This window comes from Toxorhynchites rutilus, chromosome 1 (genome assembly GCF_029784135.1).
Source record: "Toxorhynchites rutilus septentrionalis strain SRP chromosome 1, ASM2978413v1, whole genome shotgun sequence".
NCBI classification, from domain to species: Eukaryota; Metazoa; Arthropoda; class Insecta; order Diptera; family Culicidae; genus Toxorhynchites; species Toxorhynchites rutilus.
In genome coordinates, this window is record NC_073744.1 from 117,326,129 (window position 1) to 117,351,362 (window position 25,234).

The 25,234-nt window shown below is 40.6% G+C and overlaps 2 protein-coding genes across 2 annotated transcripts; one reads left to right on the forward strand and one right to left on the reverse strand.

Moving 5' to 3' along the window:
- The first annotated feature begins 9,975 nt into the window (after nucleotides 1–9,975).
- LOC129771240 (iron-sulfur cluster assembly scaffold protein IscU) lies at nucleotides 9,976–10,806 on the forward strand. Its single transcript, XM_055774684.1, has one exon. It carries the CDS (start codon nucleotides 10,058–10,060, stop codon nucleotides 10,502–10,504), a length of 447 nt encoding a protein of 148 aa, XP_055630659.1. The 5' UTR covers nucleotides 9,976–10,057; the 3' UTR covers nucleotides 10,505–10,806.
- Nucleotides 10,797–11,327, reverse strand: LOC129771246 (28S ribosomal protein S14, mitochondrial). Its single transcript, XM_055774697.1, has 2 exons — nucleotides 11,204–11,327; nucleotides 10,797–11,146 (listed from the first exon to the last, which is right to left on the reverse strand). The coding sequence occupies exons 1-2, from the start codon at nucleotides 11,264–11,266 to the stop codon at nucleotides 10,823–10,825; spliced, it is 387 nt and encodes a 128-aa protein (XP_055630672.1). The 5' UTR covers nucleotides 11,267–11,327; the 3' UTR covers nucleotides 10,797–10,822.
- Nucleotides 11,328–25,234: the final 13,907 nt, after the last annotated feature.

Sequence of the window (25,234 nt, forward strand, 5' to 3'; positions counted from 1 at the left end):
TTGAATTGCGATCTAATATGAATATATTCATGGATTGTCAAAGCACCAAATACGATTTTTGCCATACTCATATACGATTTATTACAGACATAGAAAAAAAAGGCGCAAAATATTTTCGTGAAATGTTTATTATCCCAGCAAACATTAAATCGTATAACTTTGCACATGATAAGTCACATATAATTTTGTATCAAATCACAATCGCATAAAATATCAATCAAAATCTCGATCATATATATCTAAAATCGCATAAAATGCAAAAACACGATTTTCCATGTCATCGATGGATTGAGTGGTAACGTTGTCGTATCAAATCGCATATCAGTCCAAAAAGCATCGCATATCGTTATATACGGCTTTATATGCGTACAAAATATGGCATATACGTATATCGCCTCCACTTTTGTGTGTATATGCTAGTTATCTGCATCATATATCATACAAATGTGTCTTGGTTGTATGTATATCGCCTCCAAATATAGCTATTCATACGACTTAATGTTTGCTGGGATAGCCTCACGAATTGCCATTTTTATATATGAGTATTCATGTTTTTAAAAATAATAATTGTTTGATTGACTTGTGTACAGTAAGTTACATAGATAGTATATAAAAAGTACATAAAAAGTACAGTAAGTTACTTATCTTGCGATATGCTGAGGCACCATTCAGTGTCGCATCGGAGTCGATTTTGACCATTAATTGGACATTCGCGACTGGTGGCGACTTTCAATGTGGGGCCATAATTTGGGCTTCGAAATCAATGTTTACAAAAATGTCCAATAAGAGGTAAAAATTTTCAATTAAACGTATTGCATCACAGATCTGTTCAATTAGCTTAATGTCGAATTAGATAAAAATTACTGTATAACCAAATCAAAACAAAAGCCGAGGCGCAAAGCCCAGACAAAAACCAAACGAGCCGTCCGTCTCCGTCAATTATTCTTTTCTACAAATCCTGCCGGTCGTTTTCGTTGAACGTATGCTGACGGGTCGTTACGTTGCCTGTGTATGTGAATGTTTCCATAAGAAATACATGGTAGAATAACTGACGTAACGTGACGTGACGGAACGTGGACGTGACGTGGATGTTGTATGTGAATCGCACTTAAAGGAGTAGACAAACCATTGCGTGTTGAAGGAGTATTTTGTTAGTGCCTATTAAAACTATTATCACAGTTGGAATCACAGGATCGTTTCTTATATAGTTAAAAATTATATTATTCTACTTAGTATATATAGTATATAATTAAAATTTCTATTATTCTACTTAATACTAGTGGTGAGTCCAATTCTAAAACCTACAGCAAAATAAAATAAAATAATAAAAAGCTGAATCTTAATGATATAGGTTACGGACTACACGCTAGTTGGTCAGTTAGTTGAAGCAGAAATCAAAGGACTAGAAGAATTGAAAAGGAAACTAAACGTAAGCGATTGAATTAATATATAAACGAAATCACTATAATATGAATTAACTTAAATTATATCTCCATATAAAATCGGATCGTGTAAATTTTATTTCCGTCCCGGAGGATATTATTTCGGAAATCTTCAGTCCTGTTGATCGAAGTTCAACATCATATAATTTACGTTTAACCAACTGACTGATCGACTGCCGTCACAATGCCGGGTCGTACCAAACCAACAGCGCGATCGAAAAATGTCCCGTTAAAAAACCCAGTGGTAGTAATGAAGGATTCGACGCCGAAACAAGATGAAACCATCCCCGGTCGGTCTTGCAAAACGTGTGGAGGAGCCGATACGGACGATATGGTTCAATGCGACCAGTGTGACAAATGGCATCACTTCGCGTGCGTGGACGTAACTGCGGATATAGAACACCAAAGCTGGGTCTGTCCCAACTGTGTTGCCACAAAAGGGCTCCAGCAACAAAGTTCGAATCCCGCCAAAAACTCTACGCTAGCCAAAAGTGAAGCAGGTTGCAGCAAGCAGAAACCTGCGATCGCCCCGAATCAATTGTTTACAGCAATTCCATCGCTCAAGCAAACGGATGTGATCTTGCCGTTCAAGACGATGTTACTCAAAGAGGCCGAAGCCAGCAAGCAGTATAGCAGAAAGGCAGTTTCGGAGCAACCACGGAGGGTATCACCGGCTGCTGCTCATGCTTCGACGAATAATGATCTAGTAAAGTTGGAGCTTCTGAAGCTAGAAGAGGAACGTGCTCTTGATCAAATGGAAACTTCAAAGAGGCGTTCGTACGTGGACAAAAAAATATAATTTATTACGACAGATGACTCAGCCGTTTGAAGGAAGCCACCACGGAGGCATGAGTTGTGTGGGAAGTTGGGTCTGCGACGTAAACCGTGTACAGCAGGAGGGAGCGATGAGCAACGTATTCAATCCTCAGCAGCGTTCGACGTGCAACCAAAGGCAAGTAGTCAATGAAAACAACGAGAACCGATCCATACGACTGACACGAGAGATGCTGCGATCCAGGGAATGTTTATCACAAAATGAGGAGAGAATTGATTCGAGACCTATGGATCAATATAGGCCCAGTTCCGTAATTCAAACTGATCATCCCAGTCATCTAGATCCGATCGCGGATATTCCCCCTCACCATAGCCATGTTATCAATCCCTCCGAAGATAGACACGCTCCCGTGAACATCGACGGCATGCCATCGCATCCTACCGTTGTCAACCATCTCGAAGGTGGGCGCGTTCCAGTAAATCTCGGTCCCTCCGCATCGCTTACTCCCATAGTACAAACACGTGAGGTGCTTTCGAAGGAACATCTAGCTGCTCGCCAAGCCATCCCGAGAGATTTGCCTCTATTCTCTGGCTGTCCCAATGACTGGCCAATTTTTCTATCAACTTTCAATAGTACTACGGAGATGTGCGGTTTCACTCATGCTGAAAACGTAGTCAGACTGCAAAAGTGCTAAAAAGGCAGAGGCGGTCGACTGATGCATCCATTAAACGTCCCGGGCATAATTGCCACCCTCAAAATGCTGTTTGGCCAACCGGAGGCCATTATACATTCGTTAATGGCCAAGATCAATGCTGTACCATTCCTGAGGGAGGACAAATTGGAAACCATTGTCGACTTCGCAGTAAGTGTCCAAAACTTCTGTGCCACCTTGGATGCTTGTGGGCTAGAAGACCACCTTTACAACGTTGCACTCCTACAACAATTGGTAGGTAAACTTCCTCCATCAATTAAGTTGGATTGGGCCTACTATAGTCAATCGATATCCAGAGTCAACTTGGCGACTTTCGGAAACTGGTTGTATTCTCTAGCCGAAGCGGCTAGTACCGTGACAACTCCAATATCCTTTGAACCAAATAAAATTAGAAACGAAAGCCATGGTTTCAGAAAAGGAAACGTCTTTTTCAACGCACATACTGAATCTCCAGACGGATCCTCTAGTTATCACTCCTCTGTGAAGATGCCACACGTGCCGATAAACGAATGTCCTGTATGTAAAGGGAGCTTTATGTAAAGGAGCTTTCCCGAGACGCAAGGTGGGCCGCTGTAAGGGAGTTTCATTTATGCCGCAAGTGCCTCCGCCAGCATTATGGAAAATGCAAATCAAAACCCTGCGGTAGAAATGGATGTACTCTATTACATCACGAGATGTTGCACAATGAGCTAAAAACGTGGCAGCCAGTACAGCAAGCCACACCGTCACAGAGTGCTACTGCAATTCAGCAACCAGGTACAAGTCAATCATACGGATGTAATACTCATCGTTCAATGTCAGGCGATGCACTATTCCGCTATATTCCCGTGATTCTTCGCGGTCCCAGTAGAACATTAAAGACATTTGCCTTCTTTGATGACGGTTCTGAATTGACACTTCTCGACCAAGAACTAGCCGATGCACTTCAACTTGGAAGAGAGGTTAGTCCCCTGAGTCTACTTTGGACAGGCGGTAATAAGCGCTTCGAGGGTACCTCTCAAATCGTAAGCCTGGGAATAACCGGGATTCAGAAAGGCAACGAAGAACTCCGTCTCCACAACGTGAGAACGGTGAAGGAGCTGCTGCTTCCTTGTCAGTCACTCAACATGAAGGAATTAGCTGACCTCTACCCGCATCTTCGACGCTTGCCAGCCGATTCCTATCAAAACGCTCAACCGCGTCTTCTTATCGGCGTGAAGCATGCCCATCTCGGTTTGATTTTAAAATACAAAGAAGGTTTGATGAACGAACCGGTAGCAGCAAAAACACGCTTAGGATGGACTGTTTTGGTGGAAGCTCAAATGAATCACAGAATGTTGTGCAATGCGCTTTTCACTCCCCGGGTCCGGATGAAGACTTACATGTAGCAATGAAAAAATTTTTCGCTTTGGAGAGTCTTGGAATCGTAAAGCCAGACAACATCCCACTATCTTCAGAGGAACGTCGAACACAAACACTTCTAAAAACCCTTACCAAGCTCAAAAACGGTCGTTACGAATCGGGCTTACTCTGGCGCTACGACGATATTCGTTTGCCTGATAGTCGAGAGATGGCTCTCCGTCGGTTTTACTCCATGGAAAAACGTATGCAGAAAGACTCGGTCTTAGCGGAAACTCTTAACTGCAAAATCAACGAATATCTTCAGAAAGGATACATCCGAAAGATTTTACCACAGGAACTATCTCGAACATTTTCCAGGGTCTGGTACCTGCCAGTCTTTCCGGTTACAAACCCAAACAAACCCGAGAAGATCAGGATCGTTTGGGACGCCGCGGCCTCAGCCTACGGAAAGTCGTTAAATTCCGCGCTCTTGAAAGGTCCGGATCAATTGTGCTCGCTGTACTCTATCTTGCTTCAGTTCCGTGAAAACCGTATCGGTCTAACAGGAGATATTAGGGAGATGTTCCACCAAGTGGAAATTGTGGAAGCCGACAAGCAATGCCAGCGATTTTTTTGGCGCAATCCAGGTGGAGATATCGACACGTACGTAATGAAGGTTATGACCTTCGGAGCATGCTGTTCACCGAGCTGTGCGCAGTACGTTAAAAACGTCAATGCAGAACGATTTCTCAAGCAGTTTCCAGCCGCTGCGGACGTAATCATTAAGCGACACTACGTCGACGATATGCTGGTAAGCGTTGAGTCAGAGAAAGAGGCTATTCAACTGGCACAGGAAGTAAAGCACATCCACCCGCAAGGCGGGTTTGAGATCCGCAACTGGATCAGCAATTCAAACCAGGTATTAAAAGCACTTCTAGAAGGGGCTGTCCAGGAAAAGAATCTGGATCTTTCGTCTGATGTCGCTGCTGAGAAGGTATTAGGGATGTGGTGGTGCACCACATCGGATTCGTTTGCGTATAAAATCGGGTGGAACCGATACGATCAAGCGCTGTTGAAGGGCAAACGATGTCCTACGAAAAGAGAGGTGTTCCGAGTACTAATGACTATATTCGACCCTCTCGGGCTTATCGCACATTTCCTCATGTTTCTTAAGGTGCTTCTACAGGAAATCTGGCGCTCCGGAGTGACGTGGGATGAACGAATTGACGACGTGTCCTACGAAAAATGGCGGTTGTGGCTGAATGTTCTGCCAGAGGTGGAAAAAGTCCGAGTTCCACACTCGGCGATGGACATGTCGTACAGCTCCACACTTTCGTGGACGCCAGCGAAAATGGATACGCCGCAGCTTCATATCTTCGCTTCGTTCGAGACGGCGTCATAGAATGTGCTTTAGTATCAGCTAAAACCCGAGTGGCCCCGTTAAAGTTCTTGTCCATCCCCAAGCTCGAACTACTTGCGGCTGTCATCGGTTCGAAACTGGCTCAAATGATAATCGAGACGCTTTCCGTACACATCCCCGAACGTTTTTTCTGGTCCGACTCGTGGGACGTAATTTGCTGGATTAATTCCGACCATCGAAGATACACGCAGTTCGTTGCGGCCCGCGTGAGTGACATCCTGGACATCACTGAAACCAACGAGTGGCATTGGGTGCCCAGCAAGCAGAATGTAGCTGTCCCGATTTATCCCCCGAAGGTAGATGGTTCCAGGCTCCTGACTTTCTATGGGGACACGATTCAGAATGGCCGCAATTTGTGTCGAGAGGTAAATCGACCAACACAGAGCTTCGTCCTAATTTGTTTATCCATTATACTGCACCAATTCAACTGATCTCCGCGTCTAACTTTTCAAAATGGAAGCGGCTCATCAATGGAGTCACACTTGTTCATCGTTTCCCCGAGAACTGTCGACGTAAAAACCAGAAACATCCGATTTACACCCAACCACTGACTATGCTGGAACTCCGATATTCCGATATATATATATATATATATATATATATATATATATATATATATATATATCTTCTTCGTTGTGCACAGCAGGAATCATACCCAGCCGAATACGCAATCCTCCGAGCGGCCAAAAAAGATATGAAAGCCTCATTTGGCACGGTTCCTAAGGACAGTAAATTGTACCAATTGACACCGTTTTTGGACGACAACGGACTGATCAGAATGCGCGGGAGAACAGGGTTTTGCAGTTACATTTCCGAAGATGCCAAAAATCCTATCGTCCTCCCTCGTGGTCATCACGTTACCGATTTGATCATTAAGCACTACCACGGAAAACTCCACCACCAAAATCACGAGGCTGTTATGAACGAGATACGTCAGAAGTACAGGATCCCGCGACTTCGTTCTTGCTACGCAAGTGTCCGCAGGGGTTGTCAACGTTGCAAAAACGAGAAGAAGGTTCCACAGCCACCAGTAATGGCCGACCTATCACCGGTTCGACTTGCCGCATTTTCGCGACCATTTACTTACGTAGGAGTCGACTACTTCGGACCAATCGAAGTCTCTGTCGGCAGAAGAGTGGAGAAAAGATGGGGTATGTTGATTACCTGTCTTACAGTTCGAGCGATACACATCGAAGTGGTGCACTCCCTTACTGCAAGTTCTTGCGTAATGGGATTGCGTAATTTTATTTCTCGACGTGGGGTGCCCAGAACCATCTACAGTGACCGTGGGACCAACTTCGTCGGAGCAATCCGAGAACTGGAGACAGCGTATGCAGCACTGAATCAGAACGAGTTGATGAAAGAGTTCGTGACCAGCAACACCTCGTGGGTATTTATACCGCCAGCGTCCCCGCATATGTGTGGCTGCTGGGAAAGACTCATCAGAACAGTGAAGAAGAACTTGATGGCTATCCAAGTATCCCGAAAGCCGTCTGATGAGGTTTTGCGCAACATGTTGACAGAGATCGAAAAATACTGTCAACTCCCGTCCTCTGACGCACGTTCCCATCGACGATATTTCTGCTCCAGCTCTCACTCCGAACGATTTGCTGCTTGATTCATCCAACGGTTCTAAGCCCTTGACGATTCCCGACGACAGTGGCGCTGCCCTGAAGCAGGACTGGCGAATGTCACAGATCCTTGCTAACCAAATTTGGCGGCGATGGTTATCGGAATACCCGAAATCACTAAACGAACCAAGTGGTTCTCCGATGCCAGACCAATAGCTATTGATGATGTCGTCGTCATAGTCGACCCGAAGCTTCCGCGTGATTGTTGGCCGAAAGGAAGGGTCATAGGAACTTGCGCGGGTAGAGACGGCCGTATCCGATCAGCAGTTGTACGCACCATCAATGGCGTGTATGAGCGGCCAGTAACTAAATTGGCTATTCTGGACGTTCGGCGCGACGAGTAGTGAGTTACTAAGCTCACCTGGGGGGAGGATGTTGTATACGCACCTACCGTCAAAGGTATTGCACCTAGCGTCAACAATGAAACAATTGACAGCAAAGCGGAAGCAACGATGACAGCCGAATAAAGGAGTAGACAAACCATTGCGTGTTGAAGGAGTCTTTTGTTAGTGCCTATTAATACTATTATCACAGTTGGAATCACAGGATCGTTTCTTATATAGTTAAAAATTATATTATTCTACTTAGTATATATAGTATATAATTAAAATTTCTATTATTCTACTTAATACTAGTGGTGAGTCCAATTCTAAAACCTACAGCAAAATAAAAAAAAATAATAAAAAGCTGAATCTTAATGATATAGGTTACGGACTACACGCTAGTTGGTCAGTTAGTTGAAGCAGAAATCAAAGGACTAGAAGAATTGAAAAGGAAACTAAACGTAAGCGATTGAATTAATATATAAACGAAATCACTATAATATGAATTAACTTATAGGTAAATTATATCTCCATATAAAATCGGATCGTGTAAATTTTATTTCCGTCCCGGAGGATATTATTTCGGAAATCTTCAGTCCTGTTGATCGAAGTTCAACACGTAAGATCGTCCGAAGTATAAATGAATAAAAAGGATAGTATATAAAATTATGTGTTTTAGGTTTTCATTTCATTATTTCTCTATACTTCACAAACTTATATAATTTTAAAATCGTTTTGTCTCTTCCGTAAATATTTTTCAAATCATTTTGTTTCTTTCGTATACAGTTCGTATTGAATGCTAGTAATTACAACATATTCTGTAACTATTCCAAATCTACTTTGCCTACTTCACCTCAATATGTACTCATTAATCAATGATGAGCCCAGCCGTATGGCACCCGCCATGTTTTTGATGCCAACATCTAACACGTCAGAAGTATTTGTTTTTTTCAAAACAGCGATCCGCGTTGACAGCAGTGAGCTTCGTTTACTAGTTTAGGGGAGCGTCAAAGAACAGCTGATTTTCAGTCGGAGTGAACGTTTTCAAAATTAAAATTATGAATGAAAATTAGCTTTCCCATATCAAATTAGTATTCTGTTTAAATTAAAAACATTTTCGTTTGCAGATGGGGAAAAAGTCTCATACGAAAATTGTTTATGAAGACAACTTCATATTATAAAGAAAAAAATCAGCAACAATGTTGGAATTGTATGACCATATGGTTGAATGAAAGTCAGAAATACGTGTTTCTAATAATTGAATAACATAATGTGAAAATTTTCATTCAAATTTTAAAATTTGAAAACCGGCTTCGTGTCTTCTAATCTGGTAGATATTACACTAACGATTTTGGGACCCAAATTATGACTCAAACTTGAAGTCGCCACCAGACGTCGACGTTATCGCGAATTACCAATTTACCCAGGGGTACGACTAAAACGTCAAATTCCTCATATTGCCAGTGTACCCAATATTGCTGCGGTTTACTGACATTTTGGTTCAATCAATTGCTGTTGTTTACAACTCCATGTTAAATGTGAACACCTCCATGTGAAACCGAAATATGAAAATCGCTCATGCAGTTAGAATAAAGCAGCGCATTTTTCGATTTCAATCCTCGTAAATGATATGTTGATAAACAAATGACGCCATATTGATTTTGATTTTGGGTAGCCTATATTCAATTGATGTCTAACCCCTGAATTTACCACCATCTGACATATCGTGATGTCGATGATGAACTTTTACAGCAGAGGGATAGTGAGATAGGCGGTGACGGTAGGTAGAGTGAGATAGCGATAATCGTGTCATACACCTGGATGAGCCACTTATCAATTCGCGTTGACGGCGGAATGGTGTCGACATCTGGATACGATATAAGTTTGTATGGGGCCAACTATTCTCTATCAGATTAGTCGACCCTAAAGCAGTTTTAAATTGCCAAAATTTGTATGATTTTTTTTCTTGGCGTTATTTACCTACTAGAAGTACGTTGTTCTAACCAAATTCGAACTATTTTCTATAAATTTTCAGATATTCTCACCAAAACTTACCATTATAATATAAACTTATCTTTAGACACAATTTTTGTATGATATTTTTTCACTACTTGCAAGCAAAAGTGATTTTATTTTACATAGAATTCTAATTTGGTTTGGTAAAAACAAATTTCATTCATAATTTTTATTTTAAAAGTACGTTCGTTTCTTCTGCAAACCCATATTGTCATGCCTATTCCCCCAATTTGTAATACGAAGCTCATTGCCATCAAGGCGGATTGATATTTTGTTTACAATACAGATGAGTGAATGTTTAGATGAATTTGGCAACGCTACATATTTGTCAAAATCAGCTGTCGTAAAATGAACTACGTCGTACGAGGAGGAAAAGTTGTGAAATTCTCATCAGTTTGTGAAACGAAAAACAACAGCCATGACTACACTTCAGAAAAGTTTCAATTCATTGCTAAAATTACGACGTGCTCAAAGCGTCCCAATTGCTTTGTATCATGCTAATGTTTTGGATCACTATGAAAATCCACGAAATGTTGGTTCTATGGATAAAAAGGACAAAACGGTCGGAACTGGTCTAGTTGGAGCACCGGCTTGCGGTGATGTTATGAAGTTGCAGATCAAGGTCGATGAAAACGGAAAAATCATCGATGCCAAATTCAAAACTTTTGGATGTGGTTCAGCTATAGCATCCAGCTCGTTGGCAACTGAATGGGTAAAAGGAAAAACTTTGGATGAAGCGAAAAAGCTCAAGAATACGGATATTGCTAAAGAACTCTCTTTGCCTCCTGTTAAGTTGCATTGCTCGATGCTCGCAGAGGATGCCATCAAAGCCGCACTTGAGGACTACAAAAAGAAGCAGAACTAATAGGAAGGATCTCAACGCTACTGTTAGTCGTTAGTCATTAGGATGGGTATATAAACTACTTGTACAATAACCATGCCTGTTAGCAAATGCACATAATTTGTTGAAGGCATAGCAATATGTTTAGATTCAGATTGCTTCGTTAATGTGACACATCGCATGAAATAAATTCATAATTTGAAAAGCAATTATTTCTTTCAAATTTGCTAAAATATCGAAATGAGTTGAATTCAAAATAGTGATTCGTATCGTGTGGAGCTTAGATATAACATGTGATAAATGAATAAAATTGCAGTTGCAAGCTTCGCAAAGTAGTTTTATTTACCACATAGCCCTCTGAACACCCGATAATTTATTATAATCGGCTAGATGTCTCCAAACAATACGGCTAACGCGCCACCGATGAACAATACCACGAGGTCTGGATGTAACGGCGCAACGTTCTCTAACCCTTACCAAGGACGTGTCACGGGGAAAAGCATGAATCTCAGCACTAGCAACTTCCAGAAGTTCCAAAGGTAATATAGTATTTTTACGAAGTGAATTCACACGAAGACGATCCTTTGCGTGTTCCATTACACATTTTCGGCGCTTAGCGTCTTTTATCATTCGCCAATCGGTCCATTTGTTACGTACTTGCTGAAACTTAGATTTAATTATAAGTGAAATTTAATCAAGTTTTGTTCAATATCATATAGTTACTGAAAATCCAGTCGTGGTGCAAACGGAACCGGCACAACGTTGAAGAATATGGATCATAGACATCCTACTTTTTGAGTTGATTATAATTTGATTGGATTTTGTTATGTAAATCCAAATCAAGATGTTTATATTTTAGAAGGTGTAACCATTTGATCACTATGTTAGTGGGGAGAGCACCCCATTGCTTTGATATTAACGTAGGACTACGTCTAACGGGAATAAAAAGGGGGTAAAATGAAAATCTAGACACTGAACATGTAGGAATAAAATAAAGATTTCGAACGCTTATAACTCGACAGGGATGAATGACCTTTGGGTTAAAGTCCCTTCAAAAACAAGAACAGAACAGCTTATAACTCGAGTATTTCTTAATAGATCGCAAAGATGTTTTCATCAATTGCTAAGGAATATTTCTACGCATCTATCACAATAAATAACATTTTATTTTTCTTGACAAAAATTGGCATCGTGAGAACAAAAATCAATTGACGCTTTTCAGGGCCACCAATCCTTTCACAGAAAAGTTGTTGGGGCGAAAAACGAAGATTTTCAACTTGGACACCGGGTTCTTAGCAGCAATAAACACTTTATTTCCAGGTTTAGCGCAGCTTTAAACTGCAAAAAATATATTTATTCAAATATGGCTTCCACGGTGAAATTTTTCAATTACACATTCGGTGTTGTTACGTGATGAATTGAGAAGAAATTCAATTGCTCCTAACAAATTTGACGATCATTCCTCGTCGATTATTTGCAAGAGACGGACACACATTGTCCGTCCTCCGCTACAATATCGAAGCTGGAAAGTTTTTTTTCCCCCTCCGCCAAAGTGATTTTTGGTTGTTGTTTTTTTTTCTTTCGTCCATTGGTGACAAGTTAAGTGCCAACGCATCCAGAACAGCGAGGAAGCAGCACCTCTCCAGCGACGCTGTACCGGTGTTCTGTGAATTGGTTCCATTGAGCGTCACATTTGTATCTTCACCAAACATCAAACAGAGAAGTACAATAGAATAGTTTTTGCCGTCTCGCTATTGTGCTTATACCGTAGCGTGCAGCGTTGCAGAAAGCTCCCTGAATAGGGTTGTTCAAGTTGTTCGAACTCATCAGACTAAATTTTTTTATTGAGTTTTTATTTATTAATTTATTTTTTTTACGAAATTATTGTTTTTTTTTCAAGAAGATTTTTGATTTGAGCTAGTTTTTAGTTTAAGTTAGTTTTTAGTCTAAGTTAGTTTTAAGTTGAGTTTTTGCGCGAGTGTGTGCGTGTGAGTTGTGTGTGTGCGTGCGAGTTTTTTTTTCGTTTTCATAGGCGGTTGCGCACCGTCTGCGCAACCGTTATGACATCTGCTGATGCCAATGTTGCGCGGACGCGTTATTATCAACAGTCCTCGAAGGCACCATGGGTTGTTTTCTTTCGGCCCAAGGAAAAAGCTTTGAGAACTCTTGATATTTCAAGAGATTTGCTGCGTAATTATAAGGGCGTCTCGATACATAAAGAGATACCGGACAAACTGCGTGTAGAAGCACCGACTTTTGATGTGGCCAACAAGATTGTTGACCACGAAGTTTTCAACAGGGAGTATCACATCTACATCCCTTCTCGAGAAGTGGAGATAGAAGGCGTAGTAACCTACGCGAGTCTGAGTGTCGATGAACTAAAACAAGCGTCGGGTTCCTTCAAAAACTCGATGATTGGAGATCTTGTAAAGATCCTGGATGTTAGAAATCTGCATTCAGCATCTTTGGAAGAAAATAAAAAAGTTTATAAGCCCTCGCACTCTTTTCGAGTTACTTTCGCAGGTTCTGTTCTCCCAAACTATGTGAAAGTAGAAAATGTTTTTTTCCCAGTGCGCCTGTTTGTACCGCGGGTTTATAATTGTACCAAATGTAAAAAGTTGGGACACTCGGTTAGCCACTGCGGCAACAAATTTCGTTGCGGCAAATGTGGCGATAAACATAGTGAGGATTCTTGCACTCAAACAGTGGAAAAATGTATTCACTGTGGCGAGAATCCTCACCCTCTACAAAAGTGCCCAAGGTACAAACAGCACTCCGATAAAGTGAAGCGTTCTATGGCTGGACGCTCCAAGCGGACTTATGCTGAAATGCTAAAGACCGCATCAGCCGCTCAAAATGAAAACCAATTTTCGGTTTTGTCATCTCAAGAATCGGATTCTGATTCTGATGAGGGTCATACTTCGGCTGCACCAGAATCTTCAATAAAGGATGAATCATCAAAAAGAAAGCTCTCTTCACCAATGGTGCACCGTAAGAAAGCTAAAATGACCCTCGGAAGATTGTCTAATTCCAAGGGTAATAGTAGCAAAAAAACGAATCCGAAGGCTCCTTCTCAGCCAGTTCCTGGTTGCAGCAAGGATTTTACGTCATTACCCAGAGAAGAGAGAAATAAAAAAGCTGCTCCTCGATCTTCTCGTAGAAAATTCGCGTCTAATCGAGGATTGATAGCTTTTTCGGACATTGTGGACTTCATACTAAACACGTTCAAAATTCAAGACCCCCTCAGAAGCCTTATTTCTGCCTTGCTTCCATCTTTAAAGTCTTATCTTAAGCAATTGACTGCTTCATGGCCCCTCCTTGCATCAATCATATCTTTCAATGGATAATTCATCTAACGTAGTAGAAGATATGATCAATGTGCTACAATGGAACTGCCGTAGTCTAGTGCCTAAACTAGACTCGTTCAAATTTTTACTTCAAAATTATGATTGTGATATATGCGCTCTTTCCGAAACATGGCTTTCTTCTGACACAGAACTCAACTTCCACGATTTTAATATTATTCGCCTGGATAGAGATGATTCCTATGGAGGAGTACTTTTAGGGATCAAAAAGTGCTACTCTTTCTATAAAATTCCTCTCCCAGCTCTATCAGACGTCGAAATCGTCGCTTGTCAAATAACTGCAAAGAATAAAGAACTCTGCATAGCTTCAGTATACGTTCCCCCGAATACTTCCATTAGCCGCAGTCAACTTTGGAATCTAATTTCGATTCTCTCAACCCCAGTTCTAATTTTGGGTGACATGAACTCCCATGGTACTGGGTGGGGCGATCTTTATGATGACGCTAGGGCGGCTATTTTTTACGATTTATGTGACGATTTCAACTTGACTATCTTGAACACTGGTGAAGTGACACGAATTGCAAAACCTCCGGCTCGGGAAAGCCGACTCGATCTATCTTTGTGCTCAAACTCGCTATCATTAGATTGTCAGTGGAAGGTCATCAATGATCCCCATGGTAGCGATCACTTGCCAATCAATATATCAATCAAGTGTAGCCCGCAATCCACTGAACCATCTCGAGTTCCATTTGATCTAACAAGGAACATCGACTGGCAAAAATTTGCAACGGCGGTAACAATCGGTGTCGAATCAATAGATATACTTCCACCATTGGAAGAATATCGATTCTTCGTCGATTTATTGTATAAAAGCTCACTGGAAGCACAAAAAAGAAAAGTTCCAAGTGCTTCATTTAAAAGAAAACCAGCCACTCCTGGCTGGGACGATGAATGCACAAAATTGTATTTGAAAAAATCTGATGCTTTCAAAGCTTTTCGCAGACATGGAACATCCACACACTTCGAGGAATATTCAAAGCTTGAAATACAGCTGAAACAACTAGTTAAAGTAAAAAAACGCGGTTACTGGCGCAATTTCATCGAAGGTCTTTCTCGTGAAACCTCAATACGCACCTTGTGGAGGGTAGCTCGCAACATGCGTAACCGCTCATCTACCAACGAGAGTGAAGAATACTCCAACCGATGGATATTCGATTTCGCTAAAAAGGTCTGTCCAGACTCAGTTCCAGCCCAACATATTCTTCGAGAAACGTCTCCGAGCGGTGGACCTCTGGACAGACCATTCTCAATGCTGGAATTTTCTATGGCTCTTCTTTCATCGAACAACTCTTCACCCGGAAGCGATATGATTAAATTCGTTCTTCTAAAAAATCTTCCCGATATCGCGAAAAGACGCTTGCTAGACTTATTCAATACTCTACTAGAAAACAATATTGTGCCACCCGAATGGAGACAGGTCAAAGTGATAGCAATTCAAAAGCCTGGCAAACCAGCGTCTGACCATAACTCATACCGTCCGATTGCTATGCTCTCGTGCATTAGAAAATTGCTGGAGAAAATGATCCTTCGAAGACTCGATCAATGGATCGAGACAAATAATTTGCTATCAAGTACACAATTTGGGTTTCGCAAGAGCAAAGGAACAAACGATTGTCTAGCGTTGCTTTCTACAGATATTCAACTGGCCTTTGCGCACAAGGAGCAACTGGCTTCAGTATTCTTGGATATTAAGGGAGCTTTTGATTCAGTTTCCATAGAAATTCTGTCAGACAATCTGAACAGATGTGGACTTCCTGGAATTTTGAATAACTTCTTGTACAATTTGTTGTCAGAAAAGCAAATGAACTTCACCCTTGGACAGCTGACAACTTCCAGAAATAGTTATATGGGTCTACCCCAAGGCTCATGTCTCAGCCCCCTTCTTTATAATTTTTATGTGAAAGATATTGACAGTTGTTTGGCAGAACAATGCACGCTAAGACAACTTGCAGATGATGGTATGGTTTCCGTCACAGGTCCCCATGCCGAAAACTTGCAAAGACCATTGCAAAATTCCCTAGATAACTTGTCTTCTTGGGCAAGGAACTTAGGGATAGAATTCTCGCCGCAGAAAACAGAACTGGTAGTGTTTACTCGAAAGCGGTCCCCAGCCCAATTGCAACTTAAGCTTTTGGGGAGAAACATTACCCAATCATTGACCTTCAAGTACCTTGGTGTCTGGTTTGATTCAAAATGCACTTGGAATACCCACATTACGTATTTGAAGCAAAAATGTCAAAAAAGAGTCAACTTTCTCCGCTCGATTTGCGGCACGTGGTGGGGAGCTCATCCGGGAGATCTCATAACGCTTTATAAAACAACTATTCTATCTATTCTGGAGTATGGCTCTTTCTGCTTTCTCTCAGCAGCTAAAAGTCACCTTCTAAAATTGGAACGAATTCAATATCATTGTCTGCGTATAGCTCTCGGCTGTATGCACTCAACGCATAACATGAGTCTCGAGGTTCTGGCAGAAGTAACTCCTCTACAGAACCGATTCTGGGAACTTTCTCTCAGAATACTGGTGAAATGCGGTATCACGAACACACTTGTGATTGAAAACTTTGATAAAATGCTTCATCTAAATATACAATCTCGGTTTATGAGAATTTATCATCACTATATTTCATCAGATATTTGTCTTCCATCGTTTACTCCAGACCGTGCTCACTTCACCATCAGCAGTTCCTCAATTGAATACGATCTGTCGATGAAACAAGCAATACTTGGGATTTCAGATCAGCTTCGACCAACTTTCATTCCCCGTATTTTTAACCGAAAGTACCAAAAAGTTGCATGAAAAGATACTTCACTGATGGGTCTCGCCTCAATGGATCCACTGGCTTCGGTGTTTTCAATGAAAATTCAAGCGCCTTCCGTAAACTGCAGGAACCTTGTTCCGTTTATGTTGCTGAGCTGGCAGCAATCGACTTCGCATTGGGGATGATCTCCAACAAGCCTGCAGACCATTACTTCATTTTCTCGGATAGTCTCAGTTCGCTTGAGGCTCTCCAGTCGATGAAAACTAGTAGGCACCCATCTTATTTCCTCACAAAAGTGAGACAGCAGATGAGTGCACTGATCGAAAGATCTTATAAGTTAACCTTTGTTTGGGTCCCCTCTCATTGCTCAATTCCTGGCAATGAGAAGGCGGACACTCTCGCAAAGGTTGGTGCCCAGGAAGGCGAATTGTTTGATAGACAGATTTCATACGATGAATTTTTCCAATTACTGCGTCAGAGTTCCCTCTTGAGTTGGCAAACCGATTGGGACACTGGAAGTCTTGGGCGCTGGTTATATTCAATTATTTCAAAGGTTTCTTCGAGAGCGTGGTTCAAAGGTTTGGACTTAAGTCGTGACTTCATTCGTGTAATGAGTAGACTTATGTCCAACCACTACTCGCTAGATGTGCATCTCCACAGAATAAATCTTGTTCAAAGCAACGTCTGTCGGTGTGGAAACGGTTACGATGACATCGATCACGCAGTTTGGCAATGTACGGATAATTACGCAGCCAGAGAGTACCTTTTGAATGCCCTTGAGGTCCAAGGAAGACAACCCTATGTTCCTGTTAGAGACGTGTTGGGAACTCGCGACATCTGCTATATGCAGTTGATCTATATGTTTGTGAAACGGTCTAGTATAAGTATTTAATGCTTTTGTGTTTTTCTTTTTCGTTATTAGTTTGTTTGTCTTGTCCCCCCATCTCACCGTCGCCCACCCTCGACAGCTAGTCGAACACCAGATGCTATCCCTGGTCATTATGCACAATGCTACAGTGCGTGCGGCAACCCTCGGTTGAGACAACGATACCTCATATCCATATCCCCAACCTGACCCGTCCCACAAAAATGTTGCCCTTTTAACCTCGAGTAAACCGCGAGTATTCGCTCGAATCCTACTAAACATAGAAATTAGTTGAAACTTTGTATAAACAAACCTTGAATTAGCGGCTCCGCAAAGCTTATGCGATTGAGCCTTAAGCCGGGTTCAGACGGTGCGAGTAAGCATACGAGTCGGTCTAGTCAGTTACTGCAGTACAGCTACTCACACCGTGTGAACACATCATGCCAGTTAGTGTCATGTGTGATTCGGCGTGCGAGCTACTTCAAATTTTTTTGAATTTACTCGCACTCGCATCCCTCAAAACGTCAAAAACAGAATTTAGCGCTCGAATCAGGGAGGCCAAATCTTTACATTGTCTTTACATGTCCCTATTTTTAAGATATTTGAAAATATGCGAAGATTATTATAGACTTGAAAATTATTGAAAAAACAAATAAAACCCTCATAGTTTCTAAGCGGAATCGTTGTTATTAAACGGTTTTATTTAGCTTGCCCTGTAATCTGTTTGTATGTTTGTAACATGTCCCACATTAGTAGAAATTTGACCCCCTTCTTGTTGACCGATTGATCTGAAATTTGGAACACACCTTTATCTCTGTAGTCATTACAAAACTGCGTATTTCATTATCTTGTAAATCCAAGATAGAGGCCGCTACAAAATGGCGGATCCCTTTCTTCCTCAAAACCTCATCAATGTGGGTTTTCCAAAACCCCATCAATATGGGTATCAAATGAAAGGGCTTGACTAGCAGAATACAGTTATTTAAGAAAAATGCAAATCCAAGATGGCTGCCACTACTAAATGGCGGACTACATAGTTTCCCAAAACTTCATTAATATGGGTGTTGGGGGGAAGCAAACTACGCCACTGATGACTTGATCTGAACCTGCGCATCCGGACGGTGCCACTCCATGACGCACCCAGACAATCATTGACAGCTAGCTGTCATCACTGTCATTCTGAAAACTTCTCTCGTACCACACATTCTTTGCTAATCACAAAAAAGGAGTAGAGATAGAACCCAAAATAAAGTTGAATTCCCAAATTGTTAAATAATTGAATCATCCTGTCGTGCTTTGAATTTAAAACGAGGAGATCAAATGTAGGTAAAACCTAATAATGTAAAGTTCTTGTTTAATTATTGTTTCTCTTAATAAATACAGCTTTGAGCTCGCTATACATTGATAAAAACGCGTGCTGAATAGAACCTCCGAAACCCCCGTAACAATGGGTATCAAATGAAAGGGATTGACTAGCAGAACACGGTTATTTGTGAAAAATGCAAATCCATCAAAATTCTACCAAATGGCGGACTACATATTATGTCAAAACACCATTAATATGGGTATCAAATGAAAGGGCTTGAATAGTAGATCACAGTAGATCATGAAAAATTAAAATCCAAGATGGCCGCAATCACAAAATAGCAATATACTTTATTAAACGGTTTTATTTAGCTTGAACTGTTCGTATGTATGTATGTATGTCTGTAGAATTGTCCCACAGTAATAGAAATTTGACCAATAGGAACTGACCGGATAGGAACTGCTGTCATTTTAAAACTGCTTATCTTGAAAAATCCAATTTGGCCTCCGCTCAAAATCGCTGATTCCATATCATCTCAAAAAAAAGGTTGATTGAGATATGTGTATCAAACCAACGAACTTGACTTGGAGAACACACTATGTATTTTCTGCAATCTACTCAATATCGGTATCAAATGAAATTTTTTGACTGATAGAATACAGTACAATGCCTTTATTGTAGAGAAATATTCTAATGAAACAGATAATGTACTAAAAACTAGAAAATAAAATGAGTAAACAAAAACTTTTTAAATTATAAAATCCATTCATTTTCATTATCCACAATTAGTGATTTCATCATATGTCCCACTATTTTATTTTAGTCTTATCAATGCCCTAGACTAATGAAGGAGAGGTGTGATAACTACTAACTGCAACTTGCCTAATTATTTTCTCTAGCTTTTAGTACATTATTATGTTTAATCACAAATAAACCGTTTAACTTAAAAAGTTTTTTTACTCATTTTATTTTGTTTTGCACGCTGGTGGGGCACGTTTTCTTTTTGAGATAGTTTTCTTGGGATTCTAAATATAAAATCATTATCGGGCACAATTTTCATTCGAAATTCACTCACAACTTCCAAAAAAAGTATTGTTCTAAAAAACAGAATACATATTCCATTTAAAAAAGTAGATTTTTATTCATTATTTTAGTTTTTGAGGCGTATTTATTCCTCCTGCAAATCTACTATCATTTTCATTTCACAAATTGGTACACGAAGCTGCTGTCAAGGCGAAATAATTCAAAATTTGAAAAATCTTTTAGACTGCCATTTGTAGCACTACATACTTTCGGAATTATTTTAGCTATGGATGCTTTCGAGATTCTAAAAAAATATCGACAATAATCTGAACGATATTCCAGAAGAAAGGTACAACATTTCTAGTTTCACTTATGTAGGTATAGCATCCCTCATGAGTGTATCTTGCGTTGTATTTGTGGAGCAATTAAATCCAACAGTTTTTTCACTTTTTCAGGTGTTATTCTCAACACTGCTCTGTACTCTCGGGGATCATCATCGTAGAGTTACTTCAATATTGTATTTGTTGCTCCTTTTTTTTGCATCCAATTCCTGGACCGAATCCTTTTTTCTTTCTGCTTTTTCCGGATAGTACCTTCAGTTCAAAGAAATTCAGCACAAAGTATTTTTAAACACGGCCAGTGTGTGTTTAGCGATAAAATTGTGTAATGATAAATTCAACTGAAAATCTAAGACGAAAACTGCCAATAAAGAAGTCGATTTCGGATCAATCATCTGACAAATTCGGATCTGATTGCTGTTTCTGACGATTTGATGGACATTTGAAAAACCGCCTGGCATCTCTGGAAAACCTGTGCCGTAGTATCTAGTTTCTTGCCAGCAGCTCACATTGTGTGAACGGACAAGGCGAGTCAACCATTTGTCAAGCGAGTTCACCGGGTCAGTAGCTGCTCATTGTGAAGCCAGCTACTAGCAACGTATAAATGGGCCTTTAAGCCGGGTTCAGACGGTGCGAGCAAGCATACGAGTCGGTCTAGTCAGTTACTGCAGTGCAGCTACTCACACCGTGTGAACACATCATGCCAGTTATTGTCATGTGTGATCCGGCGTGCGAGCTACTTCAAAGTTTTTTGAATTTACTCGCACTCGCATGCTTCAAAACGTCAAAAACAGAATTTAGCGTTCGAATCAGGGATGCCAAATGTAAAGAAATGTCTCTATTTTTAAGATATTTGAAAATATGCGAAGATATTTATAGACTTGAAAATTATTGGAAAAACAAATAAAACCCTCATAGTTTCTTAACGAAATCATTGTTATTCTGTTTTGCACGCTGGCGGGGCACGCTTTCTTTTTGAGATAGTTTTCTGGAGAATGTCTAATATAGAATCATTATCAGGCACAATTTTCATTCAAAATTCACTCACAACTTGCGAAAAAAAGTAAGGTTCTAAGAAACAGAATACATATTCGATTTAAAAAAGTACATTTTCATTCATTATTTTAATTTTTGACGCGTGTGAATAAAATTTTAAAAAGTCTTCTAGACTATCATTTAAAGCATCACATACTTCCGGAATTATCTTAGCTATGGATGCTTTCGAGATTCTAAAAAATATCGACAACAATCTGAACAATATTCCAGAAGAAAGGCATATCAATGTCATTTATATTATCACTCTTGCAGGTACAGCATCCTTCATGAGTGTATCTTGGCGTTGTATTTGTGGAGCAATTAAATTCAACAGTTTTTCCACTTGTTCAGGTGTTATTCTCAACACTGCTCTGTAATCTCTATAAAATTGTGTAATGATACATTCAACTGAAAACCTAAGATGAAAACTACCAATAAAGAAGTCGATTTCGGACCAATCATTTGACAAATTCGGACCTGATTGCTGTTTCTGACTATTTGATGGACATTTGAAAAATCGCCTGGCATCCCAGGTAAACCCGTGCCGTAGTATCTAGTTTCTCGCCAGCAGCTCACACTATGTGAACGGACAAGGCGAGTCAACCAATTGTCAAGCGAGTCCACCGGGTCAGTAGCTGCTCATTGTCAAGTCAGCTACTAGCAACGTATAAATGGGCCTTTACAAATAAATGAACTGGATAAAAAAAAAGACGGGTGGGTAATGTCGGGGACATAACCGGAGTGACGTAGGACTATACAAAGGGGACAGCTTTTGTTAAATATATATTTTGAAATATATTGTTTTATTTTCTTCTCCTACGTGAATACCTACATATCTACCTGAAAAATGGATTAGTTTACTGTTTACTCTTTATGAATATGTTGATGGTTCTGAAAAGAACCTTTGGTGTTGTGTTTTTGTTATCACTCGATATTCCCATCTTGTTCGGTTAAACCTTCCTGTTTAGCTATTGCGTTTGCCACTCGCCACAGCTTTCACAGTTGGAAAATTTCTTCCCATCCAGCTTGTGACATGTTGTTCAGTAAATTACATTTGATGCAACGTGCCGGAGAAACACTTTGCCACTCACTAAAACTAATTGTTGCCTTGATGAGCGCCGAACCGAAGCTGCTCTGTTCTTGATGCGGGTTTTCTGATTGTCGTGAGCAGCTTTGCAAGCCAACTCGAGCACTCCGACGGCCGAAACTCTATAATCGCTGTTAGGTATACTGGTGCTCCGGCACCAATCCGTTCGGCATAGTTACCCTTGCGGAACAATCAGTGAATGCGACCAACAGGGAACTGGAGATCTGCAAGGTTCGAGTGAGACTTTGCCTTTCCCTTAACTTGTCCTCCTTTGTTACGTCCACGATGTCGATGCCGTACAACCACACGGGTTTACGGTTTGAAAGAAAATAAGATATTTTTTTGGGGTCCGCGTGTTTTATACTCTAGCGGTACACACTCACAGGATAGAGACAAATCGGCAGACTCAGCCAGAGGGGCGAGTCCAACGAGACGAAGAATGAGCGTTAAATTTACGATTTGTTCGCTCGTTGGATTCACATGCAGGCTAAAAAGGGTCCTTTTCAGGATCACAAAATTATCTTCAATCTAAAGAGTTTATTGTTTTGTTATCACTCGATATCCCCATCTTGTTCGGCTAAACCTTCCTGTTTAGCGATTTGTTGCCACTCGCCACAGCTTTCACAGTTGCAAAATTTCTTCCCATCCAGCTTTGTGACATGTTGTACAGTAAATTATATTTAATGCGACGTGCCGAAGCACCACTCAGTGTCGCATTGGAGGTGATTTTAACCTGTAATTGAACATTTGCGATGACAGTGGTACAGTGTCGACTTTCAATGTGGGGTCATAATTTGGATCTCTATGTTTACAAAAATGTCCAACTAAATAAGTCGCATTACATGTCCGTCCAATTAGCTAAATGTCGAACTAATTGTAAATTACTGTACTTTCAATCTGGAAACAATTTAAGAATTGGTGAAAATTGAATAATCAGGAAAGTCCCCAACTATCAATAAGCTCAGAACAACTTTCAAATTCACATACTCATCAGATCCTGGCAAACAAATTATGAAAAAATCAATTTGTGTTTTATTATTATTTTGGATAATGTTTTAGAAAGCATTGAACTGTATTTCCTAAACTCTTTTTTGGAAGGTTTAATGGCCCTGAAAAGCGCCTTGTTTTATGGAATGGTTCCAATTTAGAAAACTTAGTACTCGTGGTTTTGAAAAAAACCATTTCGAACGCCCTCGATGCCGCCTTGTTCTGGATTTGCCTCCAAAGCAGTTTGTATAAAGAACAAACTTTTTTCTTCTGCTACCTGATGCCGTTTTGCGATTGCGTTTGCCACTCGCCACTCGCTGCAACTGCCTGTTGTCTTGATGTCCACCGAACCGAATGTGTTCTGTTCCGAATGCGGGTTTTCTTATCGTCGCGAGCAGCTTTGCCAGCTAACTCAATCACTTCGGCGGCCGAAACTATATAACGCCGGCTAGGTGGACTGGTGCACTGGTACTAACGCGCTCGGCCTAGCTACCCTTGCGGGGAACTCCAGATCAACACGGTTCGAGCGGGATTTTGCCTTTCCCTTCACTTTTCCTCCTTTTTTGGTTTGTTGATGTGTTGTGATGCGAACCGATGTGGTGTACGGTTTGAATGAGAATGATCGTTACGGAAGGAAGGAAGGTATTGTATTATAGAGACTTTAAACTTTTGCAGTTCATTCGTCTCTAGCCTTGAGAAAGGCCCTTTGAAAACTCTACTCTACTCTATTACTCTACTCCAGCGCTACCACTCGATCCCTCGCCGTCCAGCTCGTCCAGCAACGATGTTGTCCAGTCGGTGTCCACACAAAGAATGATCGTTACGTCAGCGAAGCGGGGATTTTTAAGCTGACTGGCTGGCTCGAGAATTACGCATGTGTGAGACTGCGACCAATGTTTCGTTCATTTTTTTCTTTTTCCTTTCCAATCGTGCTTCATTCTATTTCGCTGCTGCTCTGGTTGCCCGTTTTGGTCGGTACGATTTGAGGAGCACAAAATGGACCAATCAAAAATGGGCACATAGGGCATTTTAACAATGCTTGATATTTCACAATTATTCAATTATTTATCCCATGAAAAATGAAATGATATTCGTTATGATAGATGCGTAGATATATTTCCTATCAATTGATGCAAAAACCTTTGCGATCTATTGAGAAATGCTCGAGTTATAAGCGTTCCATATCTTGCATTTTTTCCTACTTGTTCAGTGCCTAGATTTCCATTTCACACCCTATATCTTCCGGTTAGACGTAGTCCTACGTCAAAAAACAAATTTGACGATATACCGACTAAGCGAACAAATTTGAGTTTTGAAATCTATTCTTTAAATATAATAAAAATTCTTTAGCAGCCTCTGTTTCACATTTGAGCTTGTCTTTTCCTCTAGCATGTTCGTTGGCGGAAGCTAGGCGTTGTACTATATGTGGATCGCAATGTCAAAATTGCTGTTCGGCCATTGCTCGTGAAAAAATGAATTTGTTTACAAAACAAATCGTATCTTTTGGTGACAAATGCATTCGTTGGCAAAATAGCTGCTCGCGTTTTACTGTAGCTAGGTATTTACTGAATGTCTATTATAACGATTTCCCATAATTGCTACTATTTTTTCAGATATCTACAATAAGCGAGCGGTCGAATCATAACAGTGCAGAAGGATGTTTTTAGTATATCTTTTCGCTTCTAGCCGCGTATCAATGCCTTCCTTTCCAAGCAAGTTGTACTTCTGTTTGGCTCCCAGCGGCGGGGAAAAGAGTACTATCTGTAGAAAGTACGATATCTTTCCACATATCTGTGGTACGGCAAGTGAAAGAAAACTGTGCATATCTTTTTATTCAATAACCTTGTATCATATACTTTGTATCAGTTCATATTCATTGCTCGCAAATACAAGACGTGAAAAGTCGTTCGCGCTTAATACGCGCTTTTCTCACCAATTTTCAGATATGACAATATCCAAGCTTACTAATGTTATCGAGTAAAATAT

Excerpts from the sequence above, each read along its gene's own strand:
- LOC129771240 (XM_055774684.1), top strand. The coding sequence starts at position 10,058 with ATGACTACACTTCAGAAAAGTTTCAATTCATTGCTAAAATTACGACGT.
- LOC129771246 (XM_055774697.1), bottom strand. The coding sequence starts at position 11,266 with ATGTCTATGATCCATATTCTTCAACGTTGTGCCGGTTCCGTTTGCACC. Across the intron at positions 11,147-11,203 it reads GCACCACGACTGGATTTTCA|TTTCAGCAAGTACGTAACAA; the intron begins GTAACTATATGA and ends ATTAAATCTAAG.